Raw genomic sequence first — 20,257 nt, 5'->3', positions numbered from 1 at the left:
ACTTAGTTTCCAGTTTGAGCTTTCATACACTTATAGCTCTAGTGCATCCGTTGCATCGCAATCCCTACTCCTCGCATTGACATCAATTGATGGGCATCTCCATAGCCCGTTGATTAGCCGCGTCGATGTGAGCTTTCTCTTTTTTTGTCTTCTCCACACAACCTCCATCATCATCATATGCTATTCCACCTATAATGCTATGTCCATGGCTTGCGCTCATGTATTGCGTGAGGGTTGAAAAGGCTGAAGCGCGTTAAAAAGTATGAACCAATTGCTCGGCTTGTCATCAGGGTTGTGCATGATTTGAATGCTTTGTGTGGTGAAGATGGAGCATAGCCATACTATATGATTTTGTAGGGGTGAGCTTTCTTTGGCTATGTTATTTCGATAAGACATAATTGCTTGGTTGGTATGCTTGAAGTATTATTGTTTTTATGTCAAATGATAGACTATTGCTTTGAATCACTCGTGTCTTAATATTCAGGCCATGATTAGATTATGTGATCAAGATTATGCTAGGTAGCATTCCACATCAAAAATTATCTTTTTTATCATTTACCTACTCGAGGACGAGCAGGAATTAAGCTTGGGGATGCTGATACGTCTCCGTCGTATCTATAATTTTTTATTGTTCCATGCAAATATTATTCAACTTTCACACACTTTTGGCAACTTTTTATACTATTTTTGGGACTAACATATTGATCCAGTGCCCAGTGATAGTTCCTGTTTGTTGCATGTTTTATGTTTCGCAGAAACCCCATATCAAACGGAATCCAAACGGGATAAAAACGGACGGAGAATATTTTTGGAATATTTGGAGAATTCCGGAAGAAGAATCAACACGAGACGGTGCCCGAGGGGGGCACGAGGCAGGGGGGCGCGCCCCTGACCCTCGTGGGCCCCCAGTAAGGCGGTTGCTGCTCTACTTTGGATGCAAGAAAACTAATTTTCGGAGAAAAATCTGGGTGAAGGTTTCAATCCAATCGGAGTTACGGATCTCCATATATACACGAAACGGTGAAAGGGCAGCAGTCCAGAACGCAGAAACAGAGAGATACAGAGAGACAGATCCAATCTCGGAGGGGCTCTCGCCCCTCCCACGCCATGGAGACCATGGACCAGAGGGGAAACCCTTCTCCCATCTATGGAGAAGGTCAAGGAAGAAGAAGAAGGAGGGGGGCTCTCTCCCCCTCGCTTGCGGTGGCGCCAGAACGCCGCCGGGGCCATCATCATCACCGCGATCTTCACCAACACCTCCATCATCATCTTCACCAACATCTCCATCACCTTCCCCCATCTATCTACAGCGGTCCACTCTCCCGCAACCCGTTGTACCCTCTAGTTGAACATGGTGCTTTATGCTTCATATTATTATCCAATGATGTGTTTCCATCCTATGATGTCTGAGTAGATTTTCGTTGTCCTATCGGTGGTTGATGAATTGCTATGATTGATTTAATTTGCTTGTGGTTATGTTGCTGTCCTTTGGTGCCCATCATATGAGCGCGCGCGTGGATCACACCATAGGGTTAGTTGTATGTTGATAGGACTATGTATTGGAGGGCAAGAGTGACAGAAGCTTCAACCTAGCATAGAAATTGATGCATACGGGATTGAAGGGGGACCAATATATCTTAATGCTATGGTTGGGTTTTACCTTAATGAACGTTAGTAGTTGCAGATGCTTGCTAATAGTTCCAATCATAAGTGCATAGAATTCCAAGTCAGGGATGACATGCTAGCAGTGGCCTCTCCCACATAAAATTTGCTATCGGTCTAGTAAAGTAGTCAATTGCTTAGGGACAATTTCGCAACTCCTACCACCACTTTTCCACACTCGCTATATTTACTTTATTCTGTCTTCATCTAAACAGCCCCTAGTTTTTATTTACGTGCTCTTATAGGGCTGAAGCTTCAGATAGACCCAGTCAACAACTGCAAACACTCGATCCGAACGTGCATATCAGCCTTGCTCTTCATAACTTGATTCGCCCAATGAAGATGTTGCTTCAGGAGACCCATCACTGCTGCTCTGTCACGGGTCCAGGCAGCCAGATCCTTGACGGTGTCGTCGGCCACATTGGTGATCCCAAAGAAACGTCGTTTGTGACCGTACAAGACTTCGAATGGAGAGGTTTTCAAAGTCGAATGATATGACGTGTTGTACCAGAACTCGGCTAGAGCCAGCCAATCCGCCCACTTGTGCGGACAGTTGTGGACGAAACAGCGTAGATAAAGCTCCATGCATTGATTCACCCGCTCAGTGGTACCATCAGTCTGAGGCTGGCGCGCTGAAGATATGTTAAGAGTGGTATGAGTCAACTTGCACAGTTCCTGCCATACCTTGCTGGTGAAAACTCGATCGCGATCGGATACCATCTTATCTGGGGGTCCATGCAGCTTGAACACATTGTTCATGTACGCCTTGGCCACTTGGAGGGCCGTGAAGGGATGCCGAAGTGGAATAAAATGTGCATACCGAGTCAGCTTATCAACGACAACCAGAATGGAGTTGTATCCCATGGAGGTGGGCAGTCCCTCGACAAAATCCAGAGTAACCATCTCCCAAGCTTGTTCGAGGACGGGGAGAGGCTGAAGTAGCCCGGGGTACCGAACGTGCTCGGGTTTTGCTTGCTTACAGATGGAACAGTTAGCGATGAACTTCTTAACTGTGTTCTTGAGCTTGGGCCAAGCAAAGAGCTTGATCACTCGGCTGTAGGTTGCTTGCACTCCAGAGTGCCCTCCAATCGCCCCTGCATGCAGTTCATGCAGCACCTTTTGTTGGCTATCCACATCATTGCCCAGCCAGACCCGTCCTTTGTAGCGAAGCAGTCCATCGGTGACAGAGAAGGGCCCTGCCAATGGCACCCAGCGAGCATGTGATGCCAGCATGCTACAGCAATCAGGATCCTTCCTGTAGCCCTTCTTGACATCTTCTAGCCAGGTGGGCACGCAGACTGAGACCGCAGCTACCACTGCATGAACAGGTGTTTGTCGTGACAGAGCATCCGCTGCCGAATTGTTAGCCCCTTGCCGATACTCGATCTTGTATTGCAGCCCAAGCAGTTTGGTTAGTACCTTGTGTTGCCATGGGGTTGTGAGTTTATGTTCGTCCAGACAAGTGAGGCTCCAATGATCCGTGCGAATGGTGAATTCTGACAAAAGAAGATACGGTCGCCATCTGTCTACTGCCATCAGGATGGCGAGACACTCTTTCTCGTATGTGGACAGTGCCCGATGTCGCGGACCCAAGGCTTGGCTGAGGAAGGCCACTGGGTGCTGTTGTTGCATCAGAACAGCGCCGATCCCAATGTCGGACGCATCCGTCTGCACCACGAACGGCTTGGCAAAGTTAGGCAACGTCAGCACAGGGGCTGTGGTCAGCGCCGTCTTGAGAGACCCGAATGCTTGCTCATGATCTGCTGTCCACACAAAGGGCGCGCCTTTCTTCAGTAGCTCTGTAAGGCAGTGACTAATCACTCCATAGTGGCGAACAAATTTGCGATAGTAGCCTGCCAAACCAAGGAACTGACGGAGCTCTTTAACAGACGATGGTGAAGACCATTGTTGCACCTTCTCGATGTTACGCGGATCTGTGTGCACGCCTTCCGCACTGATGACATGGCCTAAGTATCGGAGTTATGGCTGTGCAAAGGCGCATTTCTTCAGCTTAACCTTGAGAGAATACTGCTCCAGTCGTTGGAACACGGCTCGCAGCAGCAACACGTGCTCCTTCGGAGTTGCACTAAAGACGAGAATGTCGTCAATGTACACCAGGACCCCCTTGCGCAAAACTGGTTTGAGAACTATATGCATAGCAAACTGGAACGTAAAAGGCCCTCCAGTGACCCCCTGCGGCATCACTTTGAACTCGAAATGCCCATGATGTGTCTGAAACGCTGTTTTAGCTTCGTCCCCAGGGCGCATCCGGATTTGATGATATCCAGAGAGCAGATCCAGACTTGTGAATACCGTGGCCCCGTGTAATTCATCTAAAAGCTCGTCAACGATTGGAATGGGGTAGCAAGTCTTGAGGGTGATTGCGTTGAGAAAGCGATAGTCGATGCAGAATCGTCATTCCCCGTCTTTTTTCTGAACCAAAAGCATCGGGGACGAAAAGGGACTGCGGCTGAGCTGAATGATACCTTGTCGCAACATCTCTGACACTTGCCGCTCAGTTTCATCCTTTTGCGCTAGGCTGTACCGATATGGGCGTCTGTTGACAGGTTGGGCTCCAGGAATGAGCTTGATAATGTGGTCGAATTCTCGATGAGGTGGCAGTCCGCTGGGTTCTTTGAACAGCTCCGGAAATTCTTGAAGTAGCTCCTCAATAACTGCAGGAACCGGAGCCTGATCCACTTCTGGTTTGCTCGCTGATAGCAAGAGGACGTGAGCAATGTCTGTGCGGGACTGCAAAAGGTTGAGCTGTGCCATAGAAATCATGTTGCATGTCGCTGTCTGCTGAGATTGCCCTGATAAGTGAACCACCTGCCCATTGTGTTGGAATGACATTTGTTTCTCAGACCAGTTAACTGTCATAATGCCTCTGGATTCCAGCCAATCCATTCCGAGGACTATATCATAGCATCCCAAGGGAAAAAGTTTGAAAGCAGAATTGAATGTGACCCCCTGAACCAAGTACTCACAGCAAGGCAACTCCAGTGTGCAATTGGTAATGGCGCCATCCGCTAGCTTCACCTTCAGTGGCACCTGCATAGGACGAATGGCTGGCCACGCTTGAGCAATCTCTGTATTGATGAAGCTGTGGGAGCTCCCGGAGTCGATGAGCATCAACAGAACCTTGCCCCCAATGTTGCCGGTGAGCCGAAAAGCCTTGGGCGCTTCAGTACCAGCAATTGCTGCCGTAGACAATAAGCAGAGATCCTCCTCAGAGCTCTCATTCTAGACGGAGACTGGTTCTGGGGATGTTGGTGGGGAGAGCATGCCCACAAGCTCTTCCACAACATGAAGTTGCACGGTAGCCGCACAAGTGTGACCTGGGTTCCATCTCTCGCCACAAGTGAAACATAAGCCGCGCGCCTTGCGAAAAGTACGCAGGGCCTTGAGTTTCTCGTCCACTGGCGACTTGGCGATGTCGAGACCTCGACGAGTGTCGAGAGCGGTGGGTCATGGCGTGGAGTTTGCCGTGCGCCCTACCATGGGAGTGGTTGGTACGGCGAGCGCTGAAGGAGGCCTCGACGAGGAACGCGTCGAACGCGTGTTTGAGGCCCCGACACGGTACGCCCCCATCCCTTGATGTTCTTGGCGAACCATCTCCACCACCTCTTCCTGTAAAGCAGCAAGAGAAACAACAGTTTCCAAGTCGGGAGGTCGATGCAACATGACAGCTACTTTGATATCATGACTGAGCCCTTCCACAAAATGAGTGGTGAAAACAGAGGATCCCAAGAGCTATGATGCGCCAACAAGCTATGCATTGCTATGTTAAATTGTTCGGCATATTCTAACACCGAACCCGCTTGCTTCAGTTTAGAAAATTTTCACAGCAGTAACTGAAACTCTGAACGACCGAATTTGTCAAACACAGCGGCGCAAAACGGATCCAACCCTGTGATTCTCAGGTGAGCCTGAGACCACTCCAGCCACAAGGCCGCTGCCCCGGTGAAGTGGACAACAGCAGTGTCCACCCACACCTGCGGGTCAATGCCATAGACGCGGAAATAGGCTTCACAACGGAGACGCCAGCCGATGGGTTGTCGCCATCAAACTCTGGACACTCCATATGTTTGTTGTTGGATCTACTTCCACCAAAACCAGTGCTACTGCCCACCAAATCCAAGGACGGCGGAGGCGGTAAAGGTGCAGAGGGGAATGGGGTCCGGTACGTACCATTGGCCGGGACCGGCGTAGTGAGGAGCGGCCCCTCACTAGCCGAAACCCATGGAAGGAGAGCGCCGCGGTGGCCAATTTGCCCGTGACCGTCGTCACTCTGCCCGATGTGGAGAAGTGGCGCGTCCGCCTGAACCGGATCTGGGGCCGGCTTGCTGATGGACGGGGCACCCGCAGCGATCCTCTCCAGCTGCGCTCGAATGTCGCCGAGGTCCGCCTGAAGCTGTGCCACCGCCGCATCCACGGTAGGCCGCCAGGCTGCGAGGTCCTGGACGACCGGCTCGAGGGCGACGAGCGTCGGCTCCAACTTCGCGACCGCTGGCTCCATCTTCACGACCGCAGGAGCCATCCGATCCAGCGTTTGCTGGATCGAGAGGAGGGCCTTGGTGATGCCGCTCCGCTCCGTCGCCGCTTCCTCCAGCTGCTTCTGAACGTCCGTCCCCGCCATGATCTCCTTGATGCTGCGGGTTTTCGGCGGCGCCAGATCGAGACGCGAAGAGGAAAAATTTGGGTGGGGATCGAGGGCTCTGAATACCAGATGACATGGATCTAGGTCTCCCACTTGTATTTGGTTCACTCAATCATCAGATCAGAGGTACAAATTGAAGCTAGGGTTCGTGGCAGCAAGAAAGGGGGTCGGGGAGAGAGCCAGGAGGTGGGGAGAGGAGATCGCCCAACGGCACCGGTACAGAATAGTGATCCAACGATACCCTGCACTCCACACACGCAACCCCTAAATACACACTCACTGGACCCAGTCCTCTCCCTGGACTCTGCGATTGGGCCCACACCCTCGCTTGGGCCGGCCCTGCTGGGCCGGGTGACTTGGCGTTCCCGTGACACAACCAATGAAAAAAATAGCGCGCTACAAAAAATAGCGGCGCCCCTGAAAATATGCTATTAGCATGCTATAGCGCGCTATAGCGTGCTATTAGCGAGACATTGTACATTGATTAATTTAGCGAGACAATTCTCTACACGCTATAGCGTGCTATTAGCGGCCCTATAGTGCGCTATTTTTTTCAATGGACACAACATAGGAATATGATTCCCTCCATTCTAACATGCTGCGGCTGCAGATTCTGACTTGCTGCGGCTTAAGTCGCGCATCCGCGTAGCGTGATCTCTAGAAGCAGCGGCGGCCTGTGTCCTCGCCGCCCGGCCTCCGAGTCCCGTCGGGCGCGTCCCTGTGGCTGGTATGGGGGACCAACTCGTGACCGTCGACATGTGGGGTATTCTGGTGAAACGGGATTTGTTTGGTTGCCGGCTATCTTCCATCTGCAGTCTGCTAGCAAGTTCAGTCTTCTATTTGGAGAGGTACAGTTCAACCTTCGTCATCCATTAACACGCCATGCTCCAACCCTGAGTTCCTATGTCCTAAGCCTTAAAAATCTTCTTAGCATATATGCGTTCTGCAGCCAGCAATCCAAATCTTCTATAAGGATAATCAAGCCCAAAATAGAGGTGTATGGACATCAATTTTAAGCAGATTGACCTGGTGACACAGTATCTTTCTTTTTGTTCAGTCTACACAGGACCTACTCGCATCATGGGCATACAGTGAAATGGTGACAGCGCCATAACCCATCCGCTTCGGTATAGGCATTGCAGTGGCATCTCGATCATTCCAAATGATGCACCTTGCCCGATTTGGGGCAGCAATTTGCTGCAGCCTATGTGTGCACTCGAGGACATCCTTTTGCGCACTGTTAATTACGTGTCCAGGCAAGCATGCACACAATTTGGTTATCATGTTGTCAACCAGATTCTGATAAGTCATTCAGGTGATTATTACTAAGCATATGTACACTACTTATTATTCCTTGATTCTTCCAGTTTTGGTGGAGCTGGACACCCCAGAGTTGAATGATCAGAAAACCATGTCATTTTTGTCAGAAATTTCCTCCTTCAGAGATTTAGTCCAGTAATATCTTCAGTGCTTCACTTTTGTCATTCAGAAGTACAACTAGCTTCAGGGATTTAGAGATCATTCAATTGTTCATATGCATGTCTGATATTTATGTTGTGATTTGGTCATTGGTTGTGGAGTTAATTCTTGCATACGCATTGTGTTATTCAGCAACATTGTTTTGAACATGTTATGAATCATCACTTAATCTTTGTGAACATCTTGCTAAACTACAGAACCCATAGTCTATGTTATATCTTCTTTTTTCGCTGATTATTTATATAACAAAATGGCTGTCGCAGATCCTTCCGCAGCAACACGCGGGGCATCTTCTAGTTCATGTAATGAGCTGGCCCTTCAAGATAAGGATAACACACACATGGGTATATAACGAGACTAGAACAAAGCAGCGTGTCTATGTACGAACAGTAGCAGATCCTTCGAAAATGGCAAACATTCTTGCACTGAGCGAGTCAGGGTCCTGCGTACGCTTGTTTGGCCAGCATGGTCAGGTTGAACAATTTTATATCACGGAAGCCTAAACCCCATTGGTACTTTGGCATTGTCATTTCGTCCGAAGAGACCCATGCAGCCTTTCTTTCACTATTCTTACTTCCCCAGAAAAAATTCCTTAGCATCGTGTCAATCTGTCGACACAAACCTCTTGGTAATAAGAAGCAAGGACATAGAGAATGTCAGGACAGCTTGGGCGACAGACTTGATCAAGACCTCTCTTCCAGCTGAGGCCATACACTTTTCTATCCAGCTTCTCACCTTGGCCCATAGCCTATGCTTGATATATTTGAAGGACCGGTTCTTCCACCTCCCCATGTCCGACGGCAATCCCAAGGACTCGTTTGGCACATTTAGAATTCCCTTGATTATGGTCCTCTTCTCATTATGGCAGCCCTTGCCCTAAAAAATGTTGGACTTAGCAAGGTTCACACGTTGTCCCGATGCCCTGCAGTATTTCTGGGTTGTGTCTTTAAGGGCATGTACAAATGGTTCTATCTTAAAAGTGCCACGTAGGATAAGTGATGAGGTGGAGGAGAGAGAAATCATAAGAAAAGACTTGTTTTCTCTTATTTAAGAGAAGACAAGAGATGATCTCTTAGCACAATTTGTCTTACCATATTTTTAGGAACAGCTAATTATTGAAGATAAGGCTAAGAGATGACCCATTGTAAATGTTTTTTTTTGTCATCTCTAATTTACATGCAAAACTTAAGATAAGACTATCTTATCAACCATTGTACATGCCCTAATTATCTCAGCAACATTCTCATTTGCAGTGAACAGAAAGAGACAGTCATCTGCGAACAGGAGATGATTCATTAGCGGCCGGGTGGGGGGGGGGGGGGGCTTTGCTTAAATCAGAGAAATATGTTTTAAAGGCCCCATAATGAAATGGGATATCAGCACTTCGTGTGTTTTTTTCACAGGGAACACTTTGTGATTTATCAATGGATTACATCCATAGTATGTGTATCCATTTGATCTTATGTCAAATTATTGAGAAAAATAGGGTATATATTCTTGTTTTTGTCGCCAATGAATGGATTAGTTGGCGGTCCGACCTATGATGAAAGCCTGATTTGGAGACGTCTTATCTTTGGGGGTGGCGATCCGACCTAAGGGGGTGTTTGGTTCAGAAGTCCTAGGACTTTTTCTAGTCACAGGGACTAATCAAAAAAGACTCTCTAGTAGAGTCTTTTTCTAGTCCCTGTAGAAAAAGTCCCTCCCGTTTGGTTCCTAGGGACTTTTTAGGGACTTTTTCTAGTCTCTGGGACTAAAAAGTCCCTGAACCAAACACCCCCTAAGTTAGAGCCATGTCAACAAACTTATCTTTGACCAATAAATAAATAATTCACTTTTATTTCCAGTTAATTAGGTAATTAAATGGAGACGTTCTTATCTTTGGGACACAATCAATTTCTACTTGATTTGGGGAGAGACTTGCATGCATTAATGAACCAAACACCCCCTAAGATAAGGACGACGCATGCCTATATAACGAGGCGAAATAGAAACGGAAGCACCGCGAAGAGCAGCAGATCCATCGAAATGGCAAGCATTTCTCTCGTTCTCACAATTTGCGTCCTGGGCTTCTACGTGCCCGCCCCCTCCCTGGCGTCGCCCTCCCACGGCAATGACTTCCTCCGCTGCCTCTCGACGGACGTCCCCGGCCAGCTCGTACAGACGCCGAGCTCGCCGTCGTTCAAGCAGCTCCTGGTGTCGTCCATCAGGAACGCCAGGTTCGTGGCGCCGGCCACAGCCAGGCCGCCGATCTGCATCGTGACTCCAACCAACGCATCGCATGTCCAGGCCGCCGTGCGCTGCGGGCGCCGCCACGGCGTGCGCGTCCGCGTGCGCAGCGGCGGGCACGACTGCGAAGGCCTCTCGTACCGGTCGGGCCGCCGCGACAGCGAGGCGTTCGCGGTGATCGACCTCGCCGAGCTCCACGCCATCGGCGTCAACCCACACGAGGCCCCCGCATGGGTTGACGCCGGGGCGAGGATTGGGGAGCTCTACTACCATGTCGCCACCGCTGCGCCTGGGCTGGGCTTCCCGGCTGGCATGTGCCCGACCATTGGCGGAGGGGGGCACTTCAGCGGAGGCGGCATGGGCCTCATGATGCGCAAGTACGGTCTCTCCGCCGACAACGTGCTCGACGCCACCATGGTCGATGCCCAAGGGAACCTCCTGGCGGACAAGAAGGCCATGGGGGACGACCTCTTCTGGGCCATCCGCGGCGGTGGCGGCGGGAATTTTGGCATCGTGCTGTCGTGGAAGGTGAGGCTCGTGCCGGTCCCGCCGACAGTGACCTTCGTCAAAGTTGCGAGGACCATGGAACAAGGCGCGGTCGACTCGGTGACCAAATGGCAAACGCTCGCGCCGGCGCTCCCCGACGACCTCAGCGTACGTGTCGTTGTGCAAAACGGTGAGGCCAACTTCCAGGCCCTGTACCTCGGCAACAGCAGCGCGGTGGTGACGACGATGGGGAGCCGGTTCCCAGAGCTCAGGGTGACGATCGCCGACTGCAAGGAGATGAGCTGGCTGCAGTACACGGCGTACATATTCTTCGGCGACGCCATCAACAGCAAGCCTCTGGAGGCGCTCCTCCTCAACCGGTCCATGCCCCTGGGACAATTCGTCAAGAACAATCCGACTACGTCAAGAAAACACTCACCAAGGAGACGTGGGAGAAGATCTTCCGCTGGCCCAATGGTACCGCCACGGGGCAGCTCGTCCTGGAGCCGCACGGCGGAATAATGGGCCGCATTACCGCCGACGACATCCCGTTCCCGCACCGGAGCAGCGTCCTCTACAACATCCAGTACGTGGAGTTCTGGAACGGCACAGCGCCCGGAGGCGACGTTATGCCGAAATGGGTGGGGAGCCTGTACGACTTCATGGCACCGTTCGTGAGCAAGAACCCGAGGGGCGCGTACGTGAACTACCGGGACCTTGACCTTGGCACGAACAAGGTGGTCGATGGCGTGACGAGCTATGAAAGTGCCAAGGGGTGGGGCGAGAGCTATTTCGGCCCGAAAAACTTTAGGAGACTCGCCGAGATCAAGCACAAGGTGGACGCTGGCGACTACTTCCATAGCGAGCAGAGCATCCCACCACTTCCCGTGAAACAGTAGTGTAGCTGCCCAAAACAAAACAAAATCATGTTAGACCAAATTGTAACTGCTAATAATTCTGATTTGCTAAAAAGGTTACAACATGTGTCAACATATTTGCCATCCCTAAGTCCCTAACTAATGATTTCCGCATGATTTTGGTGCTACAGATATAACGCAACCCGAAGGAATTAAAAAAAAACGAGATATGGGGACGAAGGAGGAGGGGATGACAGCGAGAATAGTGAATCTACATAGTTTTTTTGTAGTACAAGATGAACTTTTTTTTTGAGACAAAGTACAAGATGAACTTATATACATGTAAAACCAGTTACATGCGGTGAGTGCTCTGGCTAGTGGGCCAGCCCGCAATAGGCGTCGTATAGACGTGCCCGCTTGGCTGGGCTTGGACTAGAAAAAGAAGATGGGCTAGAGGGCACAATATAGCCCGGGGGGGGGGGGGGGGAGAAAAGGACCACAACACAGCGCGACAAACCGGGCTACATGCTACCCCTCCAAAAAAAAATCAGCCGACCTACCCGGCAAATAGGAGCACTCTTGCCACATTATGCGGCAAACTCTCGATGCTTCGCATATGTGAGCAGCCGAGAGTAACCGGGATGGGAGGAAGATCAATTTGGGGGGAGGAAGAAACTAAATACTAACATTTTAAAATAAATAATAGAAAATAACAGAGCATAAACGGAAAAGGAAGCAAAATGTACAAGCGAGAAGAAACAGGAGAAAAGAGCTAAAAATGTAAAACAACGTTTGCCGAGTGCAATGAAAAGACACTTGGCAAAGAAAAAGGAGAAGGAAATTTAAAAATAAAAAACAAATATTTGCGGGGTGAGAAAAATAAAAGAGTTCAGCAAATACTTCTTTGCCCAATGTAAAAAAAAACTCAACAACGATATCTTTGCCCAGCTAAAAAAAACTATGCAACTGACCTCTTTGCCAGAGCACGCAACAAACATGCGAAGTAGTCAAAACTTCGTTCCCCATACAATGCACGCAACAAACACTTAGAACTGGTCCAAAATCCCAGATTCGAGTTGTGATACTCAATTCTTACTAATTCCATCATTGATGGGATAACCCAAAGCTTTACTCAGAAATATGAAAACCACATGCGAAGAAGTAGCAAACTGAATAACCGATCATCTACCCCACACACAAAAAACTGATCATTTTATGTTCACGAATCCTATATATATAAAAAGTTGATCCCCACTATCATATTTATCTCAACATGCACACATGTCACCTTAACAATGACCCACCACTACATGCATGGAAAGAGTTTTCCATTATTAATTGATCTCATGCACACCTTTCACCTCACCACACATGGCACGTCATCACGTACACTCAACATGCATGAAAAAAAGTTTTTCACACAATAATCAAATACAATATATAATATTTATTTTTAGCTTTAGTTCATACTCCCTCCGTTCCTAAATATATGTCTTTTTAGAGATTTCACTACAAACTAGATACATATGTATATAGACACTGTAGATTCCCTCATTTTGCTCCGCATGTAGTGTATAATAAAATATCTAAAAAAACTTATATTTAGGAAAGAAGGAAGTATATTATTAATTCAATGATGAAAGCTTCACACAATCAAATCACTGAAATATATTGCAATCGATTCCCGCAACAATGCGCTGGTATTATCTAGTGTTCATAACCTTTTAGCCATCCGAGTTATTAGCAAGTCAGAATATGGTCAAACGCGAGCAATTTGCACAATTTAACAACCTGTTTTGAAATATATTGCTTGGCCAGTTACACTAGCTTCCTAGTTAAGCTCATTCCCTGATCAAGTGAAGTGGCGGCACGCTCTGCTCGTTCCGGAAGTAGTCGGTGGCATCCACCTTACGCTTGATCTTGGCGAGTCTCTTAAAGTTAGCCAGACCGAAATACCTCTCACCCCAGACCTTGGCAGTCTCATAGCTCGTCACGCCGCCGACCACCTTGTTCACGCCGATGTCAAGGTCCCGGTAGTTGACGTACGCGCCCCTCGGGCTCTTGCTAACCAGCGGGGCCATGAAGTCGTCGTACAGGCCGCTGAGCCATTTCGGCGTGCCGTGCCCCCCTTTGCCGTTCCAGAACTCGACGTACTGGATGTTGTAAAGCACGCCGCTCCGGTACGGGAACGGCGTGTAGTCGTCGGCGATGCGGCTCATCATTCCGCCGTGCGGCTCCAGGATGAGCTGCCCCACTGCCCCGCCGTCGGGCCAGAGGAAGATCTTCTCCCATGCATCCCTCGTGAGGGCCTTCTTGACGTAGTCGGACTTGTTCTTGACAAAGGGGCCTATGGTCATGGAGCGGTTGAGAAGGAGCGCCTCCAACGGCATGTTTTTGCTGGTGTCGCCGAAGTATAGGTACGCCTTGTGCTGCAACCAGCTCATCTCCTTGCAGTCGCCACGCGTGAGGCCGAGCTCCGGGAACCGGCTGCGCATTGTCGCCACCACCGCGCTGCAGTTGCCGAGGTACAGGGACTGGAAGGTAGCCTGACGCTTCTGGATGACGACACGTACGCTTAGGTCTTCAGGGAGCGCCGGCGCGATAGTCTGCCATTTGGTGACTGCGTCGACCGCGCCCTGGTCCATGGTCTTGGTGACATTGAAGAAGGCCACCTTCGGTGGGACCGGCACGAGCCTCAGCTTCCAGGACAGCACGATGCCGAAGTTCCCGCCGCCGCCCCCGCGGATAGCCCAGAAGAGGTCGTCCCCCATGGCCGTCTTGTCCGGCAGGAGGTTCCCTTCGGCATCGACCATGGTGGCGTCGAGGACGTTGTCGGCGGAGAGGCCGTTCTTGCGCATCATCAGGCCCATGCCGCCGCCGCTGATGAGGCCCCCCACGCCGACGGTCGGGCACACGCCAGCCGGGAAGCCCAGCCCGGGCGCCGCCGTGGCGACGCGGTAGTAGAGCTCCCCGAGCGTCGTCCCAGAGTCGACCCACGCGGTGGCCGCGTGCGCGTCCACCCGTACGGCGTTGAACTTGGAAAGGTCGATCACCGCGAACGCCTCGCCGTTGGGGGTCGCCGATCGGTACGAGAGGCCCTCGTTGTCATGCCCGCCGCTTCGCACGCGGACGGGCACACGGTGGCTGCGCCCGCAGCGCACCACGGCCTGGACGTGCGACGCCTGGGTGGGCGTCACGATGCAGAGCGGGGGGCTCGCCGTCGCCGGCGCCACCAACCTGGCGTTCCTGATGGACGACACCAGGAGCGGCTTGAACGAGCGCGAGCTCGGCGTGAGCACGAGCTGGCTGGGGATTTTCGTCGAGAGGCACGAGAGGAAGTCGGTGTGGTTGGAATTGGAGGACCACGCGAGGGATGGGTAGAAACCCATGAAGCAAATTGTGAGCACCAGTGCTACGCGCGCCATTTTCGTTCTGTGCGTGCTCTCGTACCCGGTGCTGAGGTTCTTCTGCAAATTCACCTTGTTTTATATGCCATGCGGCATTAAAGCATAATGCAAATGTAATCTATTCTATATCTATCTATACTAATTACAGCACTCCCTAGAAAATATCATCTTAATTAGTAAAAATTATGAGCTGTTAATTTGGTGGGACCGAATTATAATGGCTCAGTTTATTTCCCTTAAGCGGTTGAAATCTGAAAAATAGAAGCCGTTTATTCAGAGGGACCAATTTATAATGGCTCGGATTATTTCAGTAAAAATTATATCAATAAAAGAATGTTAACACAAAAAAATTATTCCCACGCCAGAAATATAGTCAATCACGTCATTAAAAGAAAAGTTCCACACAAAATTGTCTTCCCACGCCAAAAATAAAGCCAATCACGTCATTCAAAGAAAAGATCCACTTTCCCTAAACAACGATCCTTACAAAATTGTCTCCCATGCTCGGAATTATAGTCAATCTCGTCATTAACAACAAAAGATCTTCATAAATATTTTTATTTCATGAATAGATTTTTTTCTTACTATAACTGAAAGAAACCAAGAGGCATATGTCTACACGGAGGAGGGGATCCACACTCAGCGATATATAGTCAATCACGTCATTAAAACGAAGAGATTCTCACAAAATTTTCTCCCATTCCATTTATTCCGCAAATAGTTGTTTCCTAATATTTGAAAAAAAAACTAGAACCGTATCCGCGCTGTAGGATTATACAGGAGCATGGCCGCAAGAGATAGTTTGGCAAAACGATTTGCACAAGAGGCACACCGCCGCGACCTCTGTTGCAACCACAACGAAGGCCGTCTTGCTCGGATTATTCCAGTAAAAATAATATCAATAAAAGAATGTTGACGCGAGAAAATTATTCCCACGCCAGAAATAGTCAATAACGTCATTAAAGGAATAGTTCGTCACAAAATTGTCTTCCCCTGCCAAAAATAAAGCCAATCACGTTATTAAAAGAAAAGGTCCACTTTCCCTAAAAAAAAGAAACGGTCCTTACAAAATTGTCTCCCACGCTCACAATTATAGTGAATCACGTCATTAGCTACAAAAGATCCTCATAAATATTTATTCGGTGAATAGATTTTTTTCCTATTATAACTGAAAGAAACCAAGAGGCACATGTCTACATGGAGGAGGGGATCCACGCTCAGCGATATATAGTCAATCACGTCATTAAAATGAAAAGATTCTCACAAAATTTCTCCCATTCCATTTATTCCGCAAATAGTTGTTTCCTATTATTTGAAAAAAATCTGGAAACGTACGTCTATACGGAGGAGGAGATCCGCACTGTAGGATTATCCAGGAGCATGGCCGCAAGAGATAGTTTGGCAAGATGATTTCCACAATAGGCATGCTGCTAAGACCTCTGTCGCGACCACACTGGAGGCCGTCTTGGACGCAATACGCCGTACTGTGACGGGAAAGATCCACTCGCTCGGTCGATCCAGGGGCAGAAGCCGCAAACGGCACAACTATTGTTCTTTCATGCAACACCGAGATCAACACTGCAGTGGAATACGAGTCCAGCAAGAATTGTTGTTCCCTCCAGAGTGGGCGTTTGTCTCGGAAAGATCCAAAGAATTATATCGGTCCATGTGCGCAACATGTAATGTTTGTGCTGCCTCTGTTGTCCTCCTCCAAGGCCCTTAAATCCCCTACTCCCCTATGTCTCAATGCAGCTAGCGTCTTGGTTGCTGCATGTATTGAAGACCGGGGATTGAATGGGAAATTGTGTTGAAGTGCATGCTCTAGCCAATGCAATCAAAAGACCGATCTAATGTAAGAAACTAGGCAATACATTTATACGTCAACACTCTCCCTCACGTGTGGCTTCATCAGGCCTAAACGTGGAGCGAAAGTGGGCTGCAATATAATTGCGTCAGCCGGGTCTTGAACTGAAGACCTCCCGGCTCTGATACCATGTAGAAGTGCATGTTCTAATTAATGCAACCGAATGACCGATCCGATGGAAGAAATTAGGCAATACATTTAGACGTCAACAAATCGGAGATTGCCCACGAATTGATGTTTGACTGGACGCCTTGCATGTATGTGATTTTATGCTCTTTATGTTGTAAGATGAAATATAAAAGAGCTTCCAGAAAACAAACTTTAACAATTGAAGAATCAAATTCGATGCACTTAGATTTACTTTTGTTATTTTTTGTTTGGATTTGTTTTCCAAAGGAAACTAATATTATTGGTTCTCTTGATGCAAAAGGCCACAAGTTTATGACACCGGAATTATGTTTGACTGGATGTGTTGCATCTTTCCCATCAAAGTGTTTTGCGAATAAAAGGATGGGTTGGTTAAAATTGGATAGTGACACTCTTATTCACATTCTTATATATGGGTTGTAAGTAAACTCCTTTTCCTGTTCATATATCTTCAATAGTTGTTCTCCTCATCTATCCAATTGGACTCTAACCTATCCAACATTTCTTCGAAACTTTTCACGGCAGCCACGAACCATGGCGACAAGCTTTCATGCGTTTTAGTCTATAAGCTAATTAGTCTAGGAAATATCCTATTGCTTTGTATCTGATAACCAAGTTCCATAAAATTTGATTTTTTTGTCTTCATTTACTGTTTGGATTTGGACTCCAAAGGAAATAAATATAGTATTTCCTTGATACACAAAGGGAAAGGTTATAGTATTTCCTATTTGACTACATCTTTTGCACGCCCATTTTGTTATTTCTATCATATGATGGAACATCAAAGAGTTGCCAACAAAAAAACATGGATCATAGAAGAGCGGATGTTGTTACCACTATTTGGCTTCATATATGTGGGTTCTAACTAAACTTTGTTTCCCATCTAACTTTCTTATTGTATGATATTAGTTGTTGGCCTTTGAGATTTCCCGTATATCTCGGAGGTGTATTTCATAGAGGTTTCTCATCGTTCTAGGATGAGTTTCTCAATACGAAAGACATGACCTCTAAGGTTGATTTTTTATAACGTGTTATAAGGATAAGTGGGAGTACTTACTCAAATAGAAAAAAGGTAATGCATGACAGCTGAAAACTAACTCGCGTTGAAAAGGGGCCACGTATCATGACTAATTATAACATGGAAACAAAGAAGAATTATGTCCGTGTATAAGAAGGCGAATTTCGTGATAGCACAATAATATTTTTGTTACATAACGATTAAAATAATAAAATATGCATGCACTTTTTATATACATGCAACGAAAATAAAATTGATCATTTAAGATTAGCAGGAAAAATAAAATTGGGTGAATATGTCTCAATACCATTAATATACAAGTTAGTAGTTTGCTATGACTTGCACAAATGGATTTTTTGAAGTATTTTTTGTTTTTTTCATATAATTGTCCCTTATAACAAAGTCTGGTGGTTGGTGGTTTGTATATATATTCTAGTGTAACCTCAAAAGACTAGCATTAATATTTAATCATCAACGGGTGCGCTTGCATGGGCTACATATTTTACATATTTACACCAATATTAAATGTTTAATTGTATAATTTGGGCACATTATATTGATGCTCACAAAATTTTGCTCATCATGTTTGTTCAGAAGCTATAGTGTACTGGCAATAAGATTGTGATCATATATGATAATATACCTTCTATGCGGCAACATTAGAAAGTCGACTTCCATATTAGTGACTAATATAGAAGGTTATGTTTATTCGTTAGCACTGAATTAGTAAGAGCTAAAATTTGAAGTATGTGAGCCGACAACAATATGCAAATTATTAACTACTTGGTACCTACGAATTGTATGCAAAATGGCTAACATAAGGTGCTTTATGTAATAAATAGATTCTTATTCCATGGTGCTACTTTGGCATTGTTTTTGATATACTAATATAAGTTTATTAATTCTTATTATAATATATCTCATATGCTATTCATTTTATATAATTCAGTTTCTACAAACAATAATACATATATACTAGCTCGTGCGAATGCACAGGTAAACGACTAGTTATCAACTAATTAATCAAGGCCGTAATTTTGGTCAAAGATTGTCTTTTAAATATAACTATACGAAAATGATAAATCCCGAACGTTCAGACCGTAAGCCTGGCAATAGAACGTTTTTCATGGCGACTTTAGTTCATGCGAGGTGGCAAACATGACACTTTTCTGACACAAAAATGAATTGGGACAAAGTTGCCATGTTCTAGCAACTAAAGTTGTCACCTCGTGTCAACTAAAGTTGACATGAAAAAGCGTTCGGGGTGACATGCTTAAAATACGAACGTTCGAGATTTATCACGGTCCTAACTAGAGTAGTAAGTCATAGGGAATGTGCTCAAAAGGAACCATTTTCAATAATCTTGCTTTTTTCCCGGGAAAGGCTAAACGCCTTATGTTAAATAAAACCGTCTTTTTTTTGCGAGGAAATAAAATCACCCCTTACAAGGACTTTGTTATATATAAGAATAAGGAAATACAATCAAGTCCTACCAAAAATATGCATCCACCGGCGGCGCGCCATGAGCAAAGCACGTTACCCGCCTCTCGGCCTTCGTCATACTGAAGCAACCTTGTAGAAATCCATGAGCTCGTACAAGCAGGGGTAGGGGAGTCGTCGATATCCAAGGGCAAAATGGTGTCCCGTGATGTCTCTCCAGCATGGAGGCAACGCGGCCACCCTCCACCCAGAAGCATTGTGCCATCATGGATTTAGATTGAGCACAACCTGGCATGTTTTTGACTATCACCCTACCTGCTCCGTCGGGCCAAACCTAAACTAGGCTTGCTCCATTACGTTTTTTGTTTCTCCTTGGAAACATGGTGGGCCTTGAGATCCCCCCTCCCCCGTCCCTCGCGTCGCCCCTAGGGCGACTCGGGGGCGACTAGGGTTAGCCTCCGCCGCCACCCCCTCCCCGCGCTCCCCCTCGCCGCCACCGGAGACGACCACCGGGAAAGCCCGCGCGGGCACCGGGGAAGGTGGCGGCGGGGTCTTTGGCGCTCCTTCTTCACGAAGGCTCTCGGATCCAGGGGTGGCGGCCCCTGCTGGCGTGGCGGCGATGTCGTGCAACCGGCTGCGTGCGCAGGTGGACGGCAGGCCTAAGGGCTCGGCCGTGAGGACGGCGGGCCGCAGGTGGTGGTCGAGCGCGGTGCGGAGCTCCCCGTGCCAGATCTGAAGGTATTGCCCCCTCCCCTCCATGCTTCCCCTCCCAGTCCCCGGTGCGGCTTTGGATCTTGCCGGATCCGCCTCCGGCGTGTTCTGGTGGAGCAGATCGGTGCCCGAGGGAAATCTTGGCCACCTTGGCTAGCCGGCAGCGGCGACGCCGCCTTTTGGCGCCGCTTTCCTCCTTGGGGCGCTGCTGAGGACGCCATCTCTCTACTCCGACCCATGTTCGGTTGAAAGCCCAAGATCCGATGCGGATCGGGCGTCGGCGGCGCCTTGTGCACCGTA

The 20,257-nt window shown here is 48.1% G+C and overlaps 1 protein-coding gene and 1 pseudogene across 1 annotated transcript; one reads left to right on the top strand and one right to left on the bottom strand.

Annotated features, from left to right (window-relative positions):
- Positions 1 to 9,826: 9,826 nt before the first annotated feature.
- LOC123048384 (berberine bridge enzyme-like Cyn d 4) lies at positions 9,827 to 11,476 on the top strand (annotated as a pseudogene).
- Positions 11,477 to 13,211: 1,735 nt separating this feature from the next.
- On the bottom strand, positions 13,212 to 14,806 carry LOC123048383 (berberine bridge enzyme-like Cyn d 4). The gene has a single exon (XM_044471496.1). The coding sequence runs from the start codon at positions 14,793 to 14,795 to the stop codon at positions 13,212 to 13,214; it is 1,584 nt and encodes a 527-aa protein (XP_044327431.1). The 5' UTR covers positions 14,796 to 14,806.
- Between the last annotated feature and the right edge of the window lie 5,451 nt (positions 14,807 to 20,257).

Source organism: Triticum aestivum, chromosome 2D (assembly GCF_018294505.1).
Source record: "Triticum aestivum cultivar Chinese Spring chromosome 2D, IWGSC CS RefSeq v2.1, whole genome shotgun sequence".
In the NCBI taxonomy this organism is placed as follows: Eukaryota; Viridiplantae; Streptophyta; class Magnoliopsida; order Poales; family Poaceae; genus Triticum; species Triticum aestivum.
This window is presented reverse-complemented; position numbering and strand designations above follow the sequence as displayed.

Excerpts from the sequence above, each read along its gene's own strand:
- LOC123048383 (XM_044471496.1), bottom strand. The coding sequence starts at position 14,795 with ATGGCGCGCGTAGCACTGGTGCTCACAATTTGCTTCATGGGTTTCTAC.